Source organism: Spea bombifrons, chromosome 11, assembly GCF_027358695.1.
Source record: "Spea bombifrons isolate aSpeBom1 chromosome 11, aSpeBom1.2.pri, whole genome shotgun sequence".
Classification (NCBI taxonomy): Eukaryota; Metazoa; Chordata; class Amphibia; order Anura; family Pelobatidae; genus Spea; species Spea bombifrons.
This window is the reverse complement of record NC_071097.1, coordinates 1,772,748-1,793,232: the sequence shown is the minus strand read 5'-3', so window position 1 is coordinate 1,793,232 and position 20,485 is coordinate 1,772,748. Positions and strand designations below refer to the sequence as shown.

Below are 20,485 nucleotides of genomic sequence, written 5' to 3'. Positions count from 1 at the left end.
CCTTTGTGGCGCCGCTAAGCAAGCCATTAAACGCACGACAAAGCTCAGTTCCCCGTCCCCTGCCTACGGGGGGCCAGCATATTCCATGAGGTTCTCTGTACGAGTTTGATATTTATGTTCTGTTCCAATCAGCTTGCTCGGTCAAAGCTGTACTGTGAAGCAGGGTATTCTACGTTTGACCTGATGTGCTTGCATAAATAAATACCAAATCGCGTCAAAAATCAACAACGTGTTGTGTTTTTAATGTTCCTAAGCCCGCTGGGGCTCCTCAGGGGTGTCACCCTTTTCCCAGGATTCTATGACACATAGAAGGACATTAAGCGCAGCATAAATTGTTGGCGCTATATAAATAACAGATAATAATATCACTCATCTTCTTTAAAACATTTCTCTGTTGGGGCTCCTTGGGGGTGTCACCCTTTTCTTATGATTCTATGAGACTTAGAAGGACATATCCCTCAGCTTCTTTGGTACATCTGTTGGGGCTCCTCAGGGGTGTCGCCTTTTCCCCCAGGATTATATGACACATAGAAGAAGGACATATCCCTTCTCTCCTTTAATAGACATATCCGTTGCTGCATAATAAGGCATTCGTAATGCACAAGCTCCCTTTATTTAGACCTTCACGAGGCTGCAAGAGCAAACTAAGCAAATTCTCCGAGAGGTTCGACTTAATCTAAATAATAATTAAGGAAAAAAAAATCTAAATTAAAAAGATACTTATTCCTTTCTTTCTCCGCATTCTGTAATAAGGCACATAAGGTCCATTTCTCCAGCGGTACCCAATCGCTTTGATATGAGGAGTCACAACAAAAACAAACAAAAACAAAAAAAACAATCACGCTGATAAGCTTGTGTCGACTCCAGCTGCCGACACGCTCCACAAATGTCTAGGTATCCCTTTTTTCCCCTTCATTTTGTAGCATAAAAATATTTGGATTATTTGGAGTATAACAGAGCTCATTCCAGAAGGCGTAGGTTAATCGACTGACCAGCAGGTGGCGCCGACGAGTCCACGGTTAGGGGCTCTGTACGTGGCTCGCGCCATTAGTCCAGAATCACACGATTCTTATGTTGGGTTGACATCAGGCTTTGGGTCCTTCAACCTGCTTGATCACCGTTAGTCTTGAAGGCTTGCTTTCGAAGGTGAGCCTCGATCTCGCCCCTGAACACCAACATCCCCAGGTGCGAATGAGACGCCTCGTTCATGGCCTTGGATTGGATACACATTCTATACTGCTCCGGGGTCAGCTCGTCCACGCAGTGCTTCTTGTGCCACAAGTGGAAAAGGCTGGGCACCGGGGTTCGCACCACCATCAGGTCACTGCGAAGGTATTTCCTGTAGAGGTGCACGTCCTCTCCCCCCCACCCTCGGACTTCAAGGTCGAAACCCCCTAGAAGCAGAAATGTGGGGGGGGGGCGGGTTAAACATTTTAAAAGTTTTTGTATTTAATTTTTTTACACAGTTCCATTTATCACCACTAGATGGAGCCACAGTACACATGATGATCCCACCACCAAAAAAAAAAATTAAGGATTTTTGATGCCAGAGTCTCAGAATAATTAAAAGTTTTGCTTACCGACAGCTAGAAAATCTGCCCTGTATTGACAAGTCATACCGAAGCCAAAATCTCTCCAGAAACCGGAGTCTTTCTTGTGAACCTAGAACATTAAGAGTAGAGAGAAGCAACCTGGGCATAAAATTAAATATATATATATATTCTAAATTTTTGAAATTAGCAGCGATGAGATAAAAGTCCATAACGGATCTCCGGGAAAAAAAAAAAAAAAAAACTTACGAGTTGTTGTTCCACCGGCGGAGGGACCTCTTGGTTGGCGTAGACGATGGCAGGATTGTAAAGGCTGAAGACCACCGGGTAGAAGACCTTCTTACCTACGAGACAAAACAGAGACGTCAGTAAGACATGACGTGGTGGAGCCTCTTTTTTAAGCACAAAATGAGCATTTTTAGGTTATTTTCTCATTTAAAAAAAAAAATTCCCCTCGTTCTTTGAGCCACATATTAGATCAGACGTTGGGCTTGGGTGAGGAGCTCACCGGAGAAGATGGTGGCTACAGACTCTGGGAAAGTAGGCAGATTTTCCATAATAATATAACATGACCCTTTAAGGTCATTACTTAAGGAATCTGAGAACAGAAAATTATTTACAAGAAGGTTTTAAACAGGGGGGGGGCAGCTGCTCGATTTTTGCTTCCTCCATGAATGACATGAGGACATTTGTCGACACGAGACCACGTTCCCCTTCCATCTTGGGGACCTACCCATGGAGGGTAGGAACGACATTCCATTTTCTGACAGTTCCTGTTGCTAGAGGAGTTCAAACCTTCTAGGTGCTTCTACTTCCTTTATCATGGAGACCAGAAGGTCCTGTAGATCTTGCTCAGACCTCAATCATCCTTGGGGTGTTACCAAACTCTAGCCTGGCAGGAACGATAAGACCTCTAACGGCCTATCACAGAGGAAGCAGAAGCACACAGAAGGTTTTAGCAGCAGTCAGAGGCGCTTCAACAACAGGTCAAGGCACCAGAAATTATTGTTCATTTATTAAGGTGAAGAACACGACAACCGGCATGGCTTCCCTCTTTAACATCCCATCAGCCACGCGCATGAATTTTAAAATCATAAAAATGTCAGCTCACCAGGCTTTGCATTCAGTCGGCAGGTGTTGAGAAACCCCGCGGTGAAGTATACGTCGACATCACAGAAGAACAACAAGCCGTCTCCTTTGTCCCAGGCTTTGGCGCCCACCTCCAGCCCGCGTCCCCTGTTAAACTCCTCCTTCAGCGGTATCAGGGTGTAGTTACGGGAGCTGGTGGCTCTGTAGGGGCAAATACACACCAATAAGGATAATCTACCAAGAAAAATGAAGTTCGTGCGCAATCACGCTCATCCAAACGACGCGGGCGGTCAGGAGACTGATAGCACGCGTCTCCTAAAAACCCAATGGAGACCGCGGTGGAGTCCACAGGGTAGTGGTGGTATTTGGGTCCAAAAGATACTAAGGGGCATGTAATCGAGCAAATCGGTATTTAAAATATAGTTTCCCAGGAACCTACCCGTTGAGAACCTTCAGGATCTTCTTGACCTCCGCTAATCCTTCATCTCCAAAGTATACGACAGTCAGGTACGTCCTCCTGTCTTGATGAACGCAAACCTCCCTGGAATTTAAAGCAATGGTTTAGGATCCATTCTCCATAACTGGAGACGCATCGCCTCTTAATTCTCCCCATAGCCTGGGGAACGTTGTGGATACATGGAACGATCACTTTCCTCTTCACGCCTATGGGTCTTTGCCCTGGTAAACCCTCCCGCCATACTCATCGCTCACCTGTAGTTCTCCACGAACTGAGCAAAGGCCTCCGTTCTGCCGGAGAGAGGAACGATGATATTGACTAGGGTCCTGGATATGTCCTCCGTGTCCACCTTCACCTTCATGAGAGGCCCGAAAGGGCGGAAAAGGGTTATGTGGTCGTAGTTCTCGGAATCTGGCTTCTTGTAGAAGAGCTCATACTGGGATCCTTTGTCCCTTTCAGTGCGGTAATAGCCTTACCAAAACAACAAAAGAGACAGGGAAACCCATGTAAGCCTTACAACAAGTGCCCAAAACCACACGAAACACCACAATAAATGTAAGGTTCATTATTTTGGACCAAAGGTGTGGTGTCATCTCATATGGCTTCCAAGATAACCTTTAATGGAACAACCTAGAAGGCCAGAGCTGGTGTTTTTTGTGGACTCACCTTCTACAAAGTCAGATTCACTGTAGATCACCTTGTTAGCACCTCTGTTCCCCTGCTCTTCATCGTCATCGTCAGGATTATTTATGACTTCCAGTCCAGCCTCTATGACCTCCACCAGTTCGTCTCTCCTGTCCTTCCTAATGGGTTTTTCCTCGGGGTGTCGAGTCAGCCCCATCTCCAGCTGATAAACCTTCATGGTGTTAAAGCTTTCAAATGGGACCACAGCGTACTCGCTTGGGAATTTAGCACCCGCAACGACCTCTGCCTTGTCGATCTGGGAGTGAAGGAACTCCAGTAGGTCATTGGGTTGATCTTTGGTACCTTGGTGTCCACCGTTGGCGAGCTTCTTCTCATTTATCGATCTTAACTTCTCGCTCATCTCCTGGAGTTCCTGCTTAAGTTGGGCTATCTGACGCTTAAGGCTGCTTGCCCGGTTCTTGTAGTGCTCTTCCTGCTCCTGAAGAAGAGCTTGGTAGTATTCTTTATTGTACAGTTCCCCGACGATGCCCGGGAGAGAGCCATTTCCTTCAGAAGTAGGAGCACACTGCAGTAGGTACACGAGAAGTATCAAACTAAAGACCAAAGCAAGGCCGACCAGAAACCACCGGGTCCTGGCTTGGAGAAATAATCCTCTCCTGGGCATTCTTTCGAAAAATGGAAGTGGTCTCTTTGCATGAAGTCAATCTACTCTTTTCTCCATGGTGGTTGAACCACAGACCCTTGTCTCAAGCCATGGACTCAAAGTATGACTTGACTTTTTGTTGGTCATCCATCCTAAAAACATTGAAAAGGGTTCCCCCCACACACAAAATCAGCCTCCGATAATCTCCATCAAACCTTCAGCATGGTCTTCTGGAGGAGGTTCATGCAGTCTCGTTGTTAGCAGGTGGGAATGGGATGTAATGAGCGACAGCTGCCGAGGAACATGTCTCCGGACACATTATTCTTCCTGTGATCTAAACGCATCTATGCTTCACGCGCGGTGGTGCGAATAAGATGATGTCAGTACCCTAAAAAAAAAAATAAAAAAAAAAATTATATAGTTTATAAATTAAATTTTTTTAAAAATTAAGAAGATAAACTAATTTATATAACAAGTATATAACAAAGGGTTAAAAGAGGAATTCCTATATTCCAAGAACAAAAAGAAAAATGAAATAGAATAAATACATATTCCTTGGAAAAATTGAGACGTTAAAAATCAGGGTTTTTTTTTGTTTTTTTTAAATTTATTCGAGCATCACCGTCCACCCTTTGGGAGTGGGGGGGGCGATCTCGGAAAAGTTTAGTAAATGCCAAAAATATTTGTAACGCTCGTGGGACTTGTCATCACCCGAGGCGATAATTTAATAACCTGTTGCTTGCAGATTAACCAGATTTTTTTATTTTTTTTGATGAAATGACCTTTCGCTACTGTTTCCGAACTCCAAATATTTGCACTTTTTTTTTTTTTTAGCAAATCATTATTTAGAAAATATATTTATCTTTCCAGAAATTCTTTACAGCTCATACAAAAATGTAAAAAAAAACCAATAAATTTAAACATAAAAGATTTATGAGAAGAATAAGAGCATTTAAAAATTTTTTTTTTAAAATTTTGGGTTTTTTTTGCAAATTTTACAAAAATGATCATTTTAAATTAATTTAAATGTACAAAATGGCCCAAACCATATGTGGCTCCCATTAACAACAGTATAAGGCTACTTCACTTTTTAGATATTTGCCCCTATAAGACCCACTCGGAGCAATTCTAGTCCTATCAGCAGGAAGGAGCTGTCGGCTGCCACGGCAACGACGCGGCTTTTACCCGTTTGTAGCAGAATTATCGGCTACTCCAAGCCCCTCCATATCTCCACATTTTACTCCACAAAAAGTAAAAAAAAAAAAACATTTAAAATTAAAACTATTACAATTTCTTAAATTTCATTGCCGATTCAAAAAGTTTTTAATATATCAAAATATCTAAAAAAAAAAAAAAAAAAAAAATGAAAAAAAAAGTTTTCTCTTTTTTTTTTTTTTTTTTTAAATATTCCTTGAAAAAAATTCCTTCCGACAAAGAAGTTTATAACAGTTTCCTTAGTCAGAGACGATTAGTGACTCAGCATCGGAAGGCAGTTCTTTTAACAGACGCTGGATATACGTGGCCAAGACTTTTTTTTAATATTTTTTTTTTTTACAAAAAGGGAAATTTGGGCCATCTGTTTGCAATTACAGGCGAAGACTGAACGGAGGAGAGGAGGGCGTCTGAGAATAAATTCTCTGCCCCTCGGACCACAGGAAGCAGGCGACGGAATCTCCTCCTTATGGGCATTGGACGAGGGCATGCGATGACATCTTCTTAAAGGCGCAGTACGAAAAAAAAACAAAAAAAAACTCGAGTCTAAGGTTTACTTAACGCCGGCCCTTTACATTTCGCAAGTAAACTCAAATTCAAACAAATTTAAAAACTCAACTTTTTTAAAACCAAAATTCCCACATTGGCTGGACTGGAAAAAAAAAAAAATAAATAAAAAAATAAATAAAAAAAACTTGGGGACTGGACTACAACTCTAATCATTCTCAGCCAGCATCTACGTAAGGAGCTGGCCGACTGTGCCCAGGGAACGACCATCGAAGGTCCCGCTGACATCTGCCCTTAAAAAGTCTAGTTGAGTATCCGTCAAAATTTTAACTTGTGATTAAAAAAAAAAAAGAAAAAAGAAATAAAAATATTTAAATTAAGAGTTTTAAAAATTTACAGTAAAATTAGAATAAAAAATTATATCGGATTACAGAAATTCTGCCCTCTGATAATTTTTTCCTCTGTATATTTTTGGTTGATCTGTACATGTGAAATAAATGGGACAAATATAATAATAATCCGTATTAAATTTGAATTTTGCAGATAAAAAAAAAAAATGAATAAAACCACAAAAAAAAAGACATATAAATCCAAAATTCTATAAAATGTAAAAACCGCACAGCACAAAAATCTAGATCTCAACACAATATTTGTCTTTTTTTTTTTGTCTAGTTCATTTCATTCATCAAATAAAAAAATTCTAAGAATAAAAATAACATTTTACCTTAATGTGGGGCAAAAAAAATAAATAAATAAAAAATAAATGAATAAAGATTCCCGGAGCTCCGAGTCTCGTCTAGAAGCTGCTGCTGCTGCTACTCGTGAAATTTAATTCTAGGACAAACCAAAAGGAGAAAAAAAGAAAAAAAAAAGTGCTTGCGAAGCATTTCTCTGCTGAAAGTCACCGCAGAAACGGAGATTTTTTTTTTTAAATTAACCCTTTTTTGAATAGTTATATTTTTTTTCAGCTAAACCAAATCCCAACCCCGTCTACGAACCTTAATCAGTCGTTGGTCTCGTCTTAGATTCAGGAGCCGGATGTCTATCCCATGCATGTTTAATACCCGTACTGTATTACCCTCTACCACCTCTGCTGGGAGGCTGTTCCACTTATCAAGCACCGCCTCCGTTAGGTTAAACCTCTTCAGGCTCCGCCTCAGCCTCTAGCCTCCCCGACGTTTCTCCTCCCCAGCAGCCTACCTCTTGCACTGCAGAGCGTCTCTGCAGCTAAACGCTCTGCAGGGTGCATCGGGCGAAACGCGCCGGGGGTTAAACGCCCGTTTTGTGCGGCGTGCAATAAAGTTTCATCAATGAATGTAAAAAAAAAAAAATGTAAAGTGTTCATTTGTTATTAAAACGGTCTGAACGTTAACACTGGGAAAGAGTAAAAAAATAAAAAGTTAAATAAATAAATAAATATTAAGATATCTTAACCATTTTGGGTTTTTTTTTGTGATTTTGTCCCATTTTATCCCCCCCCTCCCATGGTGTTTTCTCTCGAATGCGTATTTGAGACAATAATGGTGTCCATTCTTTCGTTTGCCCCTCCCCCCTGTCTGATCCGATGAACAGGAAGTGGAAGCAGAGAGCATACTTAGGTACACTTCCTGTACACGTTCTGACGTCCAGGTGAGCTCAGCTGTGTAAATAAAATACACCAATCGATAGGTCACAATCCGTAAAGCCCCACCCCAGCCACACCCCCTACAATATTAACGTTGCCGTTTTACGGCTATTTAGTTACTTCAGGGGCTTCTCTCACTTTTCATTGGAAAGCGACGTGGGTTGGGCCCCCAGAAACGAGCAGGGCCGGTCTCCGAACTGGGCGAGGTCTTGTAGCCAGGACTGTCCTGCAAAAATCAGGGCTGTTGGGAGGTACGGGGCAGCGGTTTTTATTTTTCATTACATGAAAGGCATGGCTGCCGCTCTATAAGGGGAATCTCTGGAAGCGGTCCGCTGCGACGGCCCCGTCTCAACGGGTCTCTCTCTGCGCATAAAACCACCTCTGCTGAATCACGGCTGGAGCGGACTACGCCCGCCATGGAAAAAATAACCTCACTTTCCTCCAAACAAAGAGACTTCACACAGGGAGCCGTACCCCACGCCGGAGCCTCGGCCCTCTGAAGAGACAGCCCCGCGCTTTAATGCCCCCTTTGTAAATACATGAGGGGATTCTGCAGCCCCCCCCATATGGATTTGCCCCACCACCACCAGCAGGAGATGCAGTCAGCCTCGATGTGATCTGCTTTCCACCAATCAGCTTCTGAGACGGCTCGGCGGTCTATAAATCCCTCACAGACGCCGCTTTGCTCACAAGAGCTTACAGTCTAAAGCCCGTCACCCATGACGGGACGGGGGAGGGGGGCTGACACACACAAGACAAGATTTATGCTGCGCTAGAAGAGTAACGCACTGACATAAGCTGTACTTTACTGAGAGGGTGCTGGATAGGTGGCACAGCCACCCGGCAGAGGTGGTAGAAGCCCCTCCCTGACACGTCTCAGTAAGTAAATACTGTCTGGGAGACATGGGGATCGCCATAAAGGGCATCGGCTTCGGAGACCTCAGAGGTCCCTTTCATGCGAATGTTACCAAAGAAAAAACAGATGTTTGACCCATAAATGCCACTGGTATGTTGTTGAGAGGGTAGTGGATAGGTGGAACAGCTCCCGAGCAGAGGTGGTAGAGGGTAATACGGCGAGGGGGGTATCGGAGTCCATTATTCTTCTAAATGCCCCACAAATACCCCGCGGTGGGGCTAAAAGTCATATAAAAAGCCCCAAGCCATATTTTAACCCGGTCTCGTCTTAGATTCAGGAGCCGTATGTCTATCCCACGCATGTTTAATACCCCTCCCTGTATTACCCTCTACCACCTCTGCTGGGAGGCTGTTCCACTTATCTAGCACCCTCTCAGTAACGTAAACTCTTAGTTTCTGTTTAGACATCAAGCTTTACTCGTAAGAAGACAGACTCGTTGGTCCCAAAAGAGTCTCGAGCAGAAGCTTTAAAGGACCTCGCCGGTCTCTTCTCTGTTTTTAAAGTGAACAAGAGACCTCTGAGGTCCCGGAAGGTGACAGTCTTTTTCCACGTCGGCCCGACTCAGCCTGGACTTGAGACTCTGTAGTTTCAGGAAGCCGTCCTTTGGAAGGGAGCGCCGGAGGGGCCAGAGGGGCCGGAGGGGAATACAGCGCTGGATTTTGGACCCATTTCTAGAAGGAATCATAAAAGTACCAACAGCCCCAATTCACCAAAGGGAAGTCCTGGCGTCCTCAGCCAACAGGGAATCCCAGAGACTCTTTGGCAATGGGAGTGATTTACTTCTACTTTACTGAGGGGGGGGGTAGATAAGTAGAACAGCCTCCCAGCAGAAGTGGTAGAGGGTAATACAGTGAGAGTATTAAACATGCATGGGATAGGCATATGGCTCCTGACAGACACAAAAAATACTGACCCCCCCCCATGTGTTAGTGTGTGTGTATCACAGGTGTATAGGTGTGTGGTTGTGATGTTGGGGGGCTGTATGGATGTGGATGTGTTGTATGGTTGTGATGTCGGGGGGCTGTTATATGGTTGTGTCGGGTGGGGAGGTGTTGTGATGTTGGGGGGCTGTTGTATGGTTGTGTGGGGTAAGGAGGTGTTGTGATGTCGGGGGGCTGTTGTATGGTTGTGTCGGGTGGGGAGGTGTTGTATGGTTGTGTCGGGTGGGGAGGTGTTGTGATGTTGGGGGGCTGTTGTATGGTTGTGTGGGGTGGGGAGGTGTTGTGATGTCGGGGGGCTGTTGTATGGTTGTGTCGGGTGGGGAGGTGTTGTGCTGTTGGGGGGCTGTTGTATGGTTGTGTCGGGTGGGGAGGTGTTGTGATGTTGGGGGGGCTGTTGTATGGTTGTGTGGGGTGGGGAGGTGTTGTGATGTTGGGGGGCTGTTGTATGGTTGTGTTGGGTGGGGAGGTGTTGTGATGTTGGGGGGCTGTTGTATGGTTGTGTGGGGTGGGGAGGTGTTGTGATGTTGGGGGGCTGTTGTATGGTTGTGTGGGGTGGGGAGGTGTTGTGATGTCGGGGGGCTGTTGTATGGTTGTGTCGGGTGGGGAGGTGTTGTGATGTTGGGGGGCTGTTGTATGGTTGTGTGGGGTGGGGAGGTGTTGTGATGTTGGGGGGCTGTTGTATGGTTGTGTGGGGTGGGGAGGTGTTGTGATGTTGGGGGGCTGTTGTATGGTTGTGTGGGGTGGGGAGGTGTTGTGATGTTGGGGGGCTGTTGTATGGTTGTGTGGGGTGGGGAGGTGTTGTGATGTCGGGGGGCTGTTGTATGGTTGTGTCGGGTGGGGAGGTGTTGTGATGTTGGGGGGCTGTTGTATGGTTGTGTGGGGTGGGGAGGTGTTGTGATGTCGGGGGGCTGTTGTATGGTTGTGTCGGGTGGGGAGGTGTTGTGATGTTGGGGGGCTGTTGTATGGTTGTGTCGGGTGGGGAGGTGTTGTGATGTTGGGGGGCTGTTGTATGGTTGTGTGGGGTGGGGAGGTGTTGTGATGTTGGGGGGCTGTTGTATGGTTGTGTCGGGTGGGGGGGGCTGTTGTATGGTTGTGTGGGGTGGGGAGGTGTTGTGATGTTGGGGGGCTGTTGTATGGTTGTGTTGGGTGGGGAGGTGTTGTGATGTTGGGGGGCTGTTGTATGGTTGTGTGGGGTGGGGAGGTGTTGTGATGTTGGGGGGCTGTTGTATGGTTGTGTGGGGTGGGGAGGTGTTGTGATGTTGGGGGGCTGTTGTATGGTTGTGTCGGGTGGGGAGGTGTTGTGATGTTGGGGGGCTGTTGTATGGTTGTGTGGGGTGGGGAGGTGTTGTGATGTTGGGGGGCTGTTGTATGGTTGTGTGGGGTGGGGAGGTGTTGTGATGTTGGGGGGCTGTTGTATGGTTGTGTTGGGTGGGGAGGTGTTGTGATGTTGGGGGGCTGTTGTATGGTTGTGTGGGGTGGGGAGGTGTTGTATGGTTGTGATGTTGGGGGGCTGTTGTATGGTTGTGTGGGGTGGGGAGGTGTTGTGATGTCGGGGGGCTGTTGTATGGTTGTGTGGGGAGGTGTTGTGATGTTGGGGGGCTGTTGTATGGTTGTGTGGGGTTGGGAGGTGTTGTGATGTTGGGGGGCTGTTGTATGGTTGTGTGGGGTGGGGAGGTGTTGTGATGTTGGGGGGCTGTTGTATGGTTGTGTCGGGTGTTGCTGTGTCACACAGGGGGATTGTGTAATGCACACACATAGAACACAACCAAGGCCAGGGAAGCCTCTTAGCATCACAGCAAGGAATCAACACAAATCGGTATACAAAACACACAACACAAGGGGCAGAAAGCAGCACAAACACAACCCCTGTGACACAGAAGGCTTCCTACACAACAGGAGGCCGAGAATAACACAAACACAATACAACACAACCCAGCCGTACAGAGAGAATATAATATAACACAACACAATGTAACACACCCAGCGGATACAATGTAACGAAACGCGCCAGCGGTCTATAAATAAACAATCTGCGTTCTATTAGTAAACAAAAGACGCGGCATCAGCCGCCCCCCCGCGCCCCCCTCTTACCTGCAGCCCGGCACACACAGGGTGTATAACGCCGCGGAGATACTCGGCACCCGCAGATATACACACCGGAGACTCACACAGTCACACACAGTCACACACACAATGCACGGCCCGGCTCCGGCACTTCCTGCAACCGAGGAAATGACACCCAGAGAGGGAGGAGACACAACACAGACACACACATATACATACATATACACACAACACACAGACACACAGACACACAGATACACAGATACATACATATACACACAACACACAGACACTGCCCCTGTCCGGGCTACACAACACACAGACACACAACACACAGACACTGACCCTGCCCAGGCTACACAACACACAGATACACAACACACAGACACTGCCCCTGCCTGGGGTACACAACACACAGATACACCACACACAGACACTGACCCTGCCCAGGCTACACAACACACAGATATACAACACACAGACACTGACCCTGCCTGGGGGACACAACACACACACAACACACAGACACTGCCCCTGCACGGGGTACACAACACACAGATACACCACACACAGACACTGACCCTGCCCGGGGTACACAACACACAGATACACAACACACAGACACTGCCCCTGCCTGGGGTACACAACATACAGACACACAACACACTGCCCCTGTTGAGTTTTGTTGATGCCGGTGGGTCTGATAGGGGACGGAGAGCCACTGATTGGTGGACGATGTAATGGATTGTAATGGATCTGTTGGGATGGTTGAGTTGGTTCTCAGGTCATTGCTGATGGAGATCCCGGTGGGTTTATAGACCTATGGACTCTGGGATCTTCCTTTGGTGGAAGTTTCTTGGTCTCTCGCCAGTCCCCAACCCCAGGACAGAGTGTCATCGCAATATGTGCCCCTTTGGTCACTAGGAGGGGGGACCCAAGCGATGGTGGCACACATCTATTGCTTCAGACTCTGCTCTTCTCCATCTACGCTTCTTCACTTGGACATCTCATATCTTCCCTCCACTTCCAATCCCACCTATACGCCGCCGCCGCCGCCTTAATCCATATCCCCTCTCCCGACCTTTCCCCCTCTCCTCTAACTTGCCTTCTTCCTGGAATTCCATCACGGATGGTCCCCCATTACCCAAAGACCGAGGGCGTGTAGCGAGGGGGGAGGATATCCGGGTCAACGGGTGTTAGAAACAATGGTCATAAGACATTTGGTCAAAGGACAACTATATGTCCTGTATGGCCTATAACCCTAGATCCAAAATGTGGAACCCTACCTCACATAGCTCCATCGTCTCACCTACGCCTAGTCCGTTACCAACGCATTTTACTTTAGTGATCCCGATAACGGACAGAACGGGGCGAATATCCTTCAACCTTCATGTATCCTTCAAGTAGGTTAGTTGGGTCAAGCGAGTGGTGCCACCTACCTGCTTAGCGGTGTTTTCATGATACTGGCGGCTTGGATGCTCCATGGACTCTATATCCATGTGATGTAACCGGCGTACCAATTCTGGGTGGAAAGGGGGGGGGTGACGGTTTTCCACAAGACAGAATGTGGACTTTGTTTGCCCAACTCTACACGTAGCCTTTTTTTTTTTTTTACAGGCCGTGGTTTTCTGCTAGTCCACTTGCCCGTGTCGAGAAACACAACCCAGACGATGACCATGAAAACGGAGCGTTTTCCGTGTGCCTAACGTGGGGTGACCTACTATGGTTTCCCCCCCCCCCGATGACTAACTTTCTTTCACGTCAGCTGGAAAAAAATTGGCAATATTTTTCCAGACGGAAACACGAAGAATACAGATGTGATGAGCATTTTAGATATCTGAAGATGGCTTTCAAAAAGAATCTTCTAGCAAAGGCTTTTTTGAACCCCATAATATGTGGTCACTGCCACGATCACACCCTAGGGGTAACTGTGTGCCCTTCCCTTAACCTTTAGATACCTTCATGGGAACCGTTGATGTCCTTTCATTCTAAGGTGAAGGACATCTTACCATTCAGGAATAGCAGGTCCAGGCCACTTGGACGTCGCTGAGGTTGGCCCGTTATCAAGATGCGAGGGTCATAATTGTCTTAAGGGCCGAGGTGGCAAAGTTTCTGCTTATTGTACCTGGAAGACGATCATCTGCTTAACTCATGGCAGGGATGACCTCATAGAAACCTAGAATATGCCAGCAGATAAGACCCATTTGGCCCCATCGAAGTCTGCGACCCATTTGGCCACTGCCGAGTCTGCCCGTTTCTCCTACTGGTAAAGACTCAGACCGTAATACGTCGTTGGTCTCGTCTGATCTACTTATGGACCCCCCTCTCAGGAACATGTCCATCTATAGTATTTTTTTGGTCAGGTATCTGGTGGGGATCGGGGGTTGAGCCACAATGTGAGAAGAACCTTCTTAATTCCTCAACGTCCCACTGCGTTAAACCAAGTCAACTGCTCAACGTGGTAGGGATGGATGCCACCAAACGCAAACAAAACAGCAGCCCCCGGGGCAAACAGGGTAAGGTCTCACTCGATGTCTTCTCATCAGGGACAAATATTCTGGTTCAAAGTCCACAAAAAACCTCTAAAAAGAATGTTAACGCCTTGAGCAGAAACCTTCCCCAACTTGACGGACAGGCTCTGCGGGAATTTCGGTGACCAAAACCACTCTTTCATTATTATTAGAAACGTCTGCCGTGCCTCGGCCTACCGCAAGACGAGCTTTAGACATGGGACGTAATGTAGTCAATGGGGGCTGGACGGACACCCCAGGGGCCTCTAGGCAGGAAGGTTGACCGAGGGCCCCACCAGGAGTAGAGGTCATAACGAAGTGGACTTTTGGCCAAAAATGGACGTGTGGAACCGTAATTGTACCCCCCCACCACCACCACCACCACCACCACCACCAATGGAGAGAGGAGCCCCTAATGCACATACGGATCGGCTCTTCTACAATCCGTGCAGATAACCGGTGGGGGGGGTTCATAAAAGAATATTCTTATCAGTCAAGAAAACGCTGAATAACTTCCTCTGGTTTCCCAGCGAAGCAGAATCGTGAAGATAGCGATCGGAGTTATAAACACTAAAGATAAAATGTAAATAAATATAAAAAAAAGCGAAGAACAGCAATTAACGGGAAGCTTCGTCTTCGGAGATTTTATTTAAATCAGTAACTTAATAACAGGGTGCCTTAATGGGGAGGAATAATCCTAAAGAGGGGCGATCCCATGGTTTCTAATATATATATATTTTTTGCTTTATTTTATTTCTTTTTGCTATTTTATTTTGCATTTACATTTTTCTGAGTCTTCTAACAGATATGCTTATAATATTATTATTTTATTATATTATATATATATATATATCGCCTTCATATTCCGCAGCCGTGTACAACGGGGGTATTTTTCTAACGTAATTTTCAAAACTGACCCTACTGAGTGGAGAATGACAGCTATAAAAATCACACAGAGTTCAGAAATGTCACAAAGAGGTGTGTGTGTATATATATATATGTGTGTGTGTGTGCGTGCGCGGTCATCACATGCCGATCTCAGGTTACAAAGTGCGAGAGATGCAGCAGGATCAGATACTTCTAAACAGGAAGTCCCATAGAAAAAATATTTCCTCCTTGGGCATAACCCCCAGCACTGTATACAGTAATATAACCCCCAGCGCTGTATACAGTAATATAACCCCCAGCGCTGTATACAGTAATATAACCCCCAGCGCTGTATACAGTAATATAACCCCCAGCGCTGTATACAGTAATATAACTCCCAGTGCTGTATACAGTAATATACCCCCCAGCGCTGTATACAGTAATATAACCCCCAGCGCTGTATACAGTAATCTAACCCCCAGCGCTGTATACAGTAATATAACCCGCCCAGCACTGTATACAGTAATATAACCCCCAGCGCTGTATACAGTAATATAACCCCCAGCGCTGTATACAGTAATATAACTCCCAGTGCTGTATACAGTAATATACCCCCCAGCGCTGTATACAGTAATATAACCCCCAGCGCTGTATACAGTAATCTAACCCCCAGCGCTGTATACAGTAATATAACCCGCCCAGCACTGTATACAGTAATATAACCCCCAGCGCTGTATACAGTAATATAACCCCCAGCGCTGTATACAGTAATCTAACCCCCAGCGCTGTATACAGTAATATAACCCCCCAGTGCTGTATACAGTAATATAACCCGCCCAGCACTGTATACAGTAATATGACCCCCAGCGCTGTATACAGTAATATAACCCCCAGCGCTGTATACAGTAATATAACCCCCCAGCACTGTATACAGTAATATAACCCCCAGCACTGTATACAGTAATATAACCCCCAGCGCTGTATACAGTAATATAACCCCCAGCGCTGTATACAGTACTATAACCCCCCAGTGCTGTATACAGTAATATAACCCCCCAGCGCTGTATACAGTAATATAACCCCCAGCACTGTATACAGTAATATAACCCGCCCAGCACTGTATACAGTAATATGACCCCCAGCGCTGTATACAGTAATATAACCCCCAGCGCTGTATACAGTAATATAACCCCCCAGCACTGTATACAGTAATATAACCCCCAGCACTGTATACAGTAATATAACCCCCAGCGCTGTATACAGTAATATAACCCCCAGCGCTGTATACAGTAATATAACCCCCAGCGCTGTATACAGTAATATAACCCCCAGCGCTGTATACAGTAATATAACCCCCAGCGCTGTATACAGTAATATAACTCCCAGTGCTGTATACAGTAATATACCCCCCAGCGCTGTATACAGTAATATAACCCCCAGCGCTGTATACAGTAATCTAACCCCCAGCGCTGTATACAGTAATATAACCCGCCCAGCACTGTATACAGTAATATAACCCCCAGCGCTGTATACAGTAATATAACCCCCAGCGCTGTATACAGTAATCTAACCCCCAGCGCTGTATACAGTAATATAACCCCCCAGTGCTGTATACAGTAATATAACCCGCCCAGCACTGTATACAGTAATATGACCCCCAGCGCTGTATACAGTAATATAACCCCCAGCGCTGTATACAGTAATATAACCCCCCAGCACTGTATACAGTAATATAACCCCCAGCACTGTATACAGTAATATAACCCCCAGCGCTGTATACAGTAATATAACCCCCAGCGCTGTATACAGTACTATAACCCCCCAGTGCTGTATACAGTAATATAACCCCCCAGCGCTGTATACAGTAATATAACCCCCAGCACTGTATACAGTAATATAACCCGCCCAGCACTGTATACAGTAATATGACCCCCAGCGCTGTATACAGTAATATAACCCCCAGCGCTGTATACAGTAATATAACCCCCCAGCACTGTATACAGTAATATAACCCCCAGCACTGTATACAGTAATATAACCCCCAGCGCTGTATACAGTAATATAACCCCCAGCGCTGTATACAGTACTATAACCCCCAGCGCTGTATACAGTAATATAACCCCCAGCGCTGTATACAGTAATATAACCCCCAGCGCTGTATACAGTAATATAACCCCCCCCAGCGCTGTATACAGTAATATAACCCCCCAGCACTGTATACAGTACTATAACCCCCCAGTGCTGTATACAGTAATATAACCCCCAGCGCTGTATACAGTAATATAACCCCCAGCGCTGTATACAGTAATATAACCCCCAGCACTGTATACAGTAATATAACCCCCCAGCGCTGTATACAGTAATATAACCCCCAGCACTGTATACAGTAATATAACCCCCCAGCGCTGTATACAGTAATAACCCCTCAGCGCTGTATACAGTAATATAACCCCCAGCGCTGTATACAGTAATATAACCCCCAGCGCTGTATACAGTAATATAACCCCCAGCGCTGTATACAGTAATATAACCCCCAGCGCTGTATACAGTAATATAACCCCCCAGCGCTGTATACAGTAATATACCCCCCAGCACTGTATACAGTAATATAACCCCCAGCGCTGTATACAGTAATATAACCCCCAGCGCTGTATACAGTAATATAACCCCCAGCGCTGTATACAGTAATATAACCCCCAGCGCTGTATACAGTAATATAACCCCCCAGCGCTGTATACAGTAATATACCCCCCAGCACTGTATACAGTAATATAACCCCCAGTGCTGGATACAGTAATATAACCCCCAGCGCTGTATACAGTAATATAACTCCCAGCGCTGTATACAGTAATATACCCCCCAGCGCTGTATACAGTAATATAACCCCCAGCGCTGTATACAGTAATCTAACCCCCAGCGCTGTATACAGTAATATAACCCGCCCAGCACTGTATACAGTAATATAACCCCCAGCGCTGTATACAGTAATATAACCCCCAGCGCTGTATACAGTAATCTAACCCCCAGCGCTGTATACAGTAATATAACCCCCCAGTGCTGTATACAGTAATATAACCCGCCCAGCACTGTATACAGTAATATGACCCCCAGCGCTGTATACAGTAATATAACCCCCAGCGCTGTATACAGTAATCTAACCCCCAGCGCTGTATACAGTAATATAACCCCCCAGTGCTGTATACAGTAATATAACCCCCCAGCGCTGTATACAGTAATATAACCCCCAGCGCTGTATACAGTAATATAACCCCCAGCGCTGTATACAGTAATATAACCCCCCAGCACTGTATACAGTAATATAACCCCCAGCACTGTATACAGTAATATAACCCCCAGCGCTGTATACAGTAATATAACCCCCAGCGCTGTATACAGTACTATAACCCCCAGCGCTGTATACAGTAATATAACCCCCAGCGCTGTATACAGTAATATAACCCCCAGCGCTGTATACAGTAATATAACCCCCCCCAGCGCTGTATACAGTAATATAACCCCCCAGCACTGTATACAGTACTATAACCCCCCAGTGCTGTATACAGTAATATAACCCCCAGCACTGTATACAGTAATATAACCCCCCAGCCCTGTATACAGTAATATAACCCCCAGCACTGTATACAGTAATATAACCCCCAGCGCTGTATACAGTAATATAACCCCCGGCGCTGTATACAGTAATATAACCCCCAGCGCTGTATACAGTAATATAACCCCCAGCGCTGTATACAGTAATATAACCCTCAGCGCTGTATACAGTAATATAACCCCCAGCGCTGTATACAGTAATATAACCCCCAGCGCTGTATACAGTAATATAACCCCCAGCGCTGTATACAGTAATATAACCCCCAGCGCTGTATACAGTGATATAACCTCCCAGCACTGTATACAGTAATATAACCCCCAGCCCTGTATACAGTAATATAACCCCAGCACTGTATACAGTAATATAACCCCCCCCAGCGCTGTATACAGTAATATAACCCCCAGCGCTGTATACAGTAATATAACCCCCAGCGCTGTATACAGTAATATAACCTCCAGCACTGTATACAGTAATATAACCCCCCAGCGCTGTATACAGTAATATAACCTCCAGCACTGTATACAGTAATATAACCCCAGCACTGTATACAGTAATATAACCCCCCAGCCCTGTATACAGTAATATAACCCCCCAGCGCTGTATACAGTAATATAACCCCCCAGCGCTGTATACAGTAATATAACCCCCCAGCGCTGTATACAGCAATAACCCCCAGCGCTGTATACAGTAATATAACCCCCAGCGCTGTATACAGTAATATAACCCCCCAGCACTGTATACAGTAATATAACCCCCAGCACTGTATACGGCAACAACCCCCCTGGCGCTGTATACAGTAATATAACCCCCCAGCGCTGTATACAGTAATATAACCCCCCAGCGCTGTATACAGTAATATAACCCCCCAGCGCTGTATACAGTAATATAACCCCCAGCGCTGTATACAGTAATATAACCTCCAGCGCTGTATACAGTAATATAACCCCCCAGCGCTGTATACAGTAATACAACCCCCCAGTGCTGTATACAGTAATATAACCCCCAGCGCTGTATACAGTAATATAACCCCCAGCACTGTATACAGTAATATAACCCCCCAGCGCTGTATACAGTAATATAACCCCCAGCACTGTATACAGTAATAACCCCCAGCGCTGTATACAGTAATATAACCCCCAGCGCTGTATACAGTAATATAACCCCCCAGCGCTGTATACAGTAATATAACCCCCCAGTGCTGTATACAGTAATATAACCCCCAGCGCTGTATACAGTAATATAACCCCCAGCGCTGTATACAGTAATATAACCCCCAGCGCTGTATACAGTAATATAACCCCCCAGCACTGTATACAGTAATATAACCCCCCAGCGCTGTATACAGTAATATAACCCCCCAGCGCTGTATACAGTAATATAACCCCCCAGCACTGTATACAGTAATACAACCCCCCAGTGCTGTATACAGTAATATAACCCCCCAGCGCTGTATACAGTAATATAACCCCCCCAGCGCTGTATACAGTAATATAACCCCCAGCGCTGTATACAGTAATATAACCCCCCAGCGCTGTATACAGTAATATAACCCCCAGCGCTGTATACAGTAATATAACCCCCCAGCGCTGTATACAGTAATATAACCCCCAGCGCTGTATACAGTAATATAACCCCCCAGCGCTGTATACAGTAATATAACCCCCAGCGCTGTATACAGTAATATAACCCCCAGCGCTGTATACAGTAATATAACCCCCAGCGCTGTATACAGTAATATAACCCCCCAGCGCTGTATACAGTAATATAACCCCCAGCACTGTATACAGTAATATAACCCCCAGCGCTGTATACAGTAATATAACCCCCAGCGCTGTATACAGTAATATAAC

At 45.8% G+C, this 20,485-nt stretch overlaps 1 protein-coding gene across 1 annotated transcript; it reads right to left on the bottom strand.

The window, feature by feature from the left end:
* Nucleotides 1-209: 209 nt before the first annotated feature.
* Nucleotides 210-4,564, bottom strand: CSGALNACT2 (chondroitin sulfate N-acetylgalactosaminyltransferase 2). The gene is made up of 7 exons (XM_053450345.1): nucleotides 3,763-4,564; nucleotides 3,351-3,567; nucleotides 3,079-3,180; nucleotides 2,662-2,840; nucleotides 1,800-1,894; nucleotides 1,581-1,662; nucleotides 210-1,394 (listed from the first exon to the last, which is right to left on the bottom strand). The coding sequence occupies exons 1-7, from the start codon at nucleotides 4,403-4,405 to the stop codon at nucleotides 1,102-1,104; spliced, it is 1,611 nt and encodes a 536-aa protein (XP_053306320.1). The 5' UTR covers nucleotides 4,406-4,564; the 3' UTR covers nucleotides 210-1,101.
* Between the last annotated feature and the right edge of the window lie 15,921 nt (nucleotides 4,565-20,485).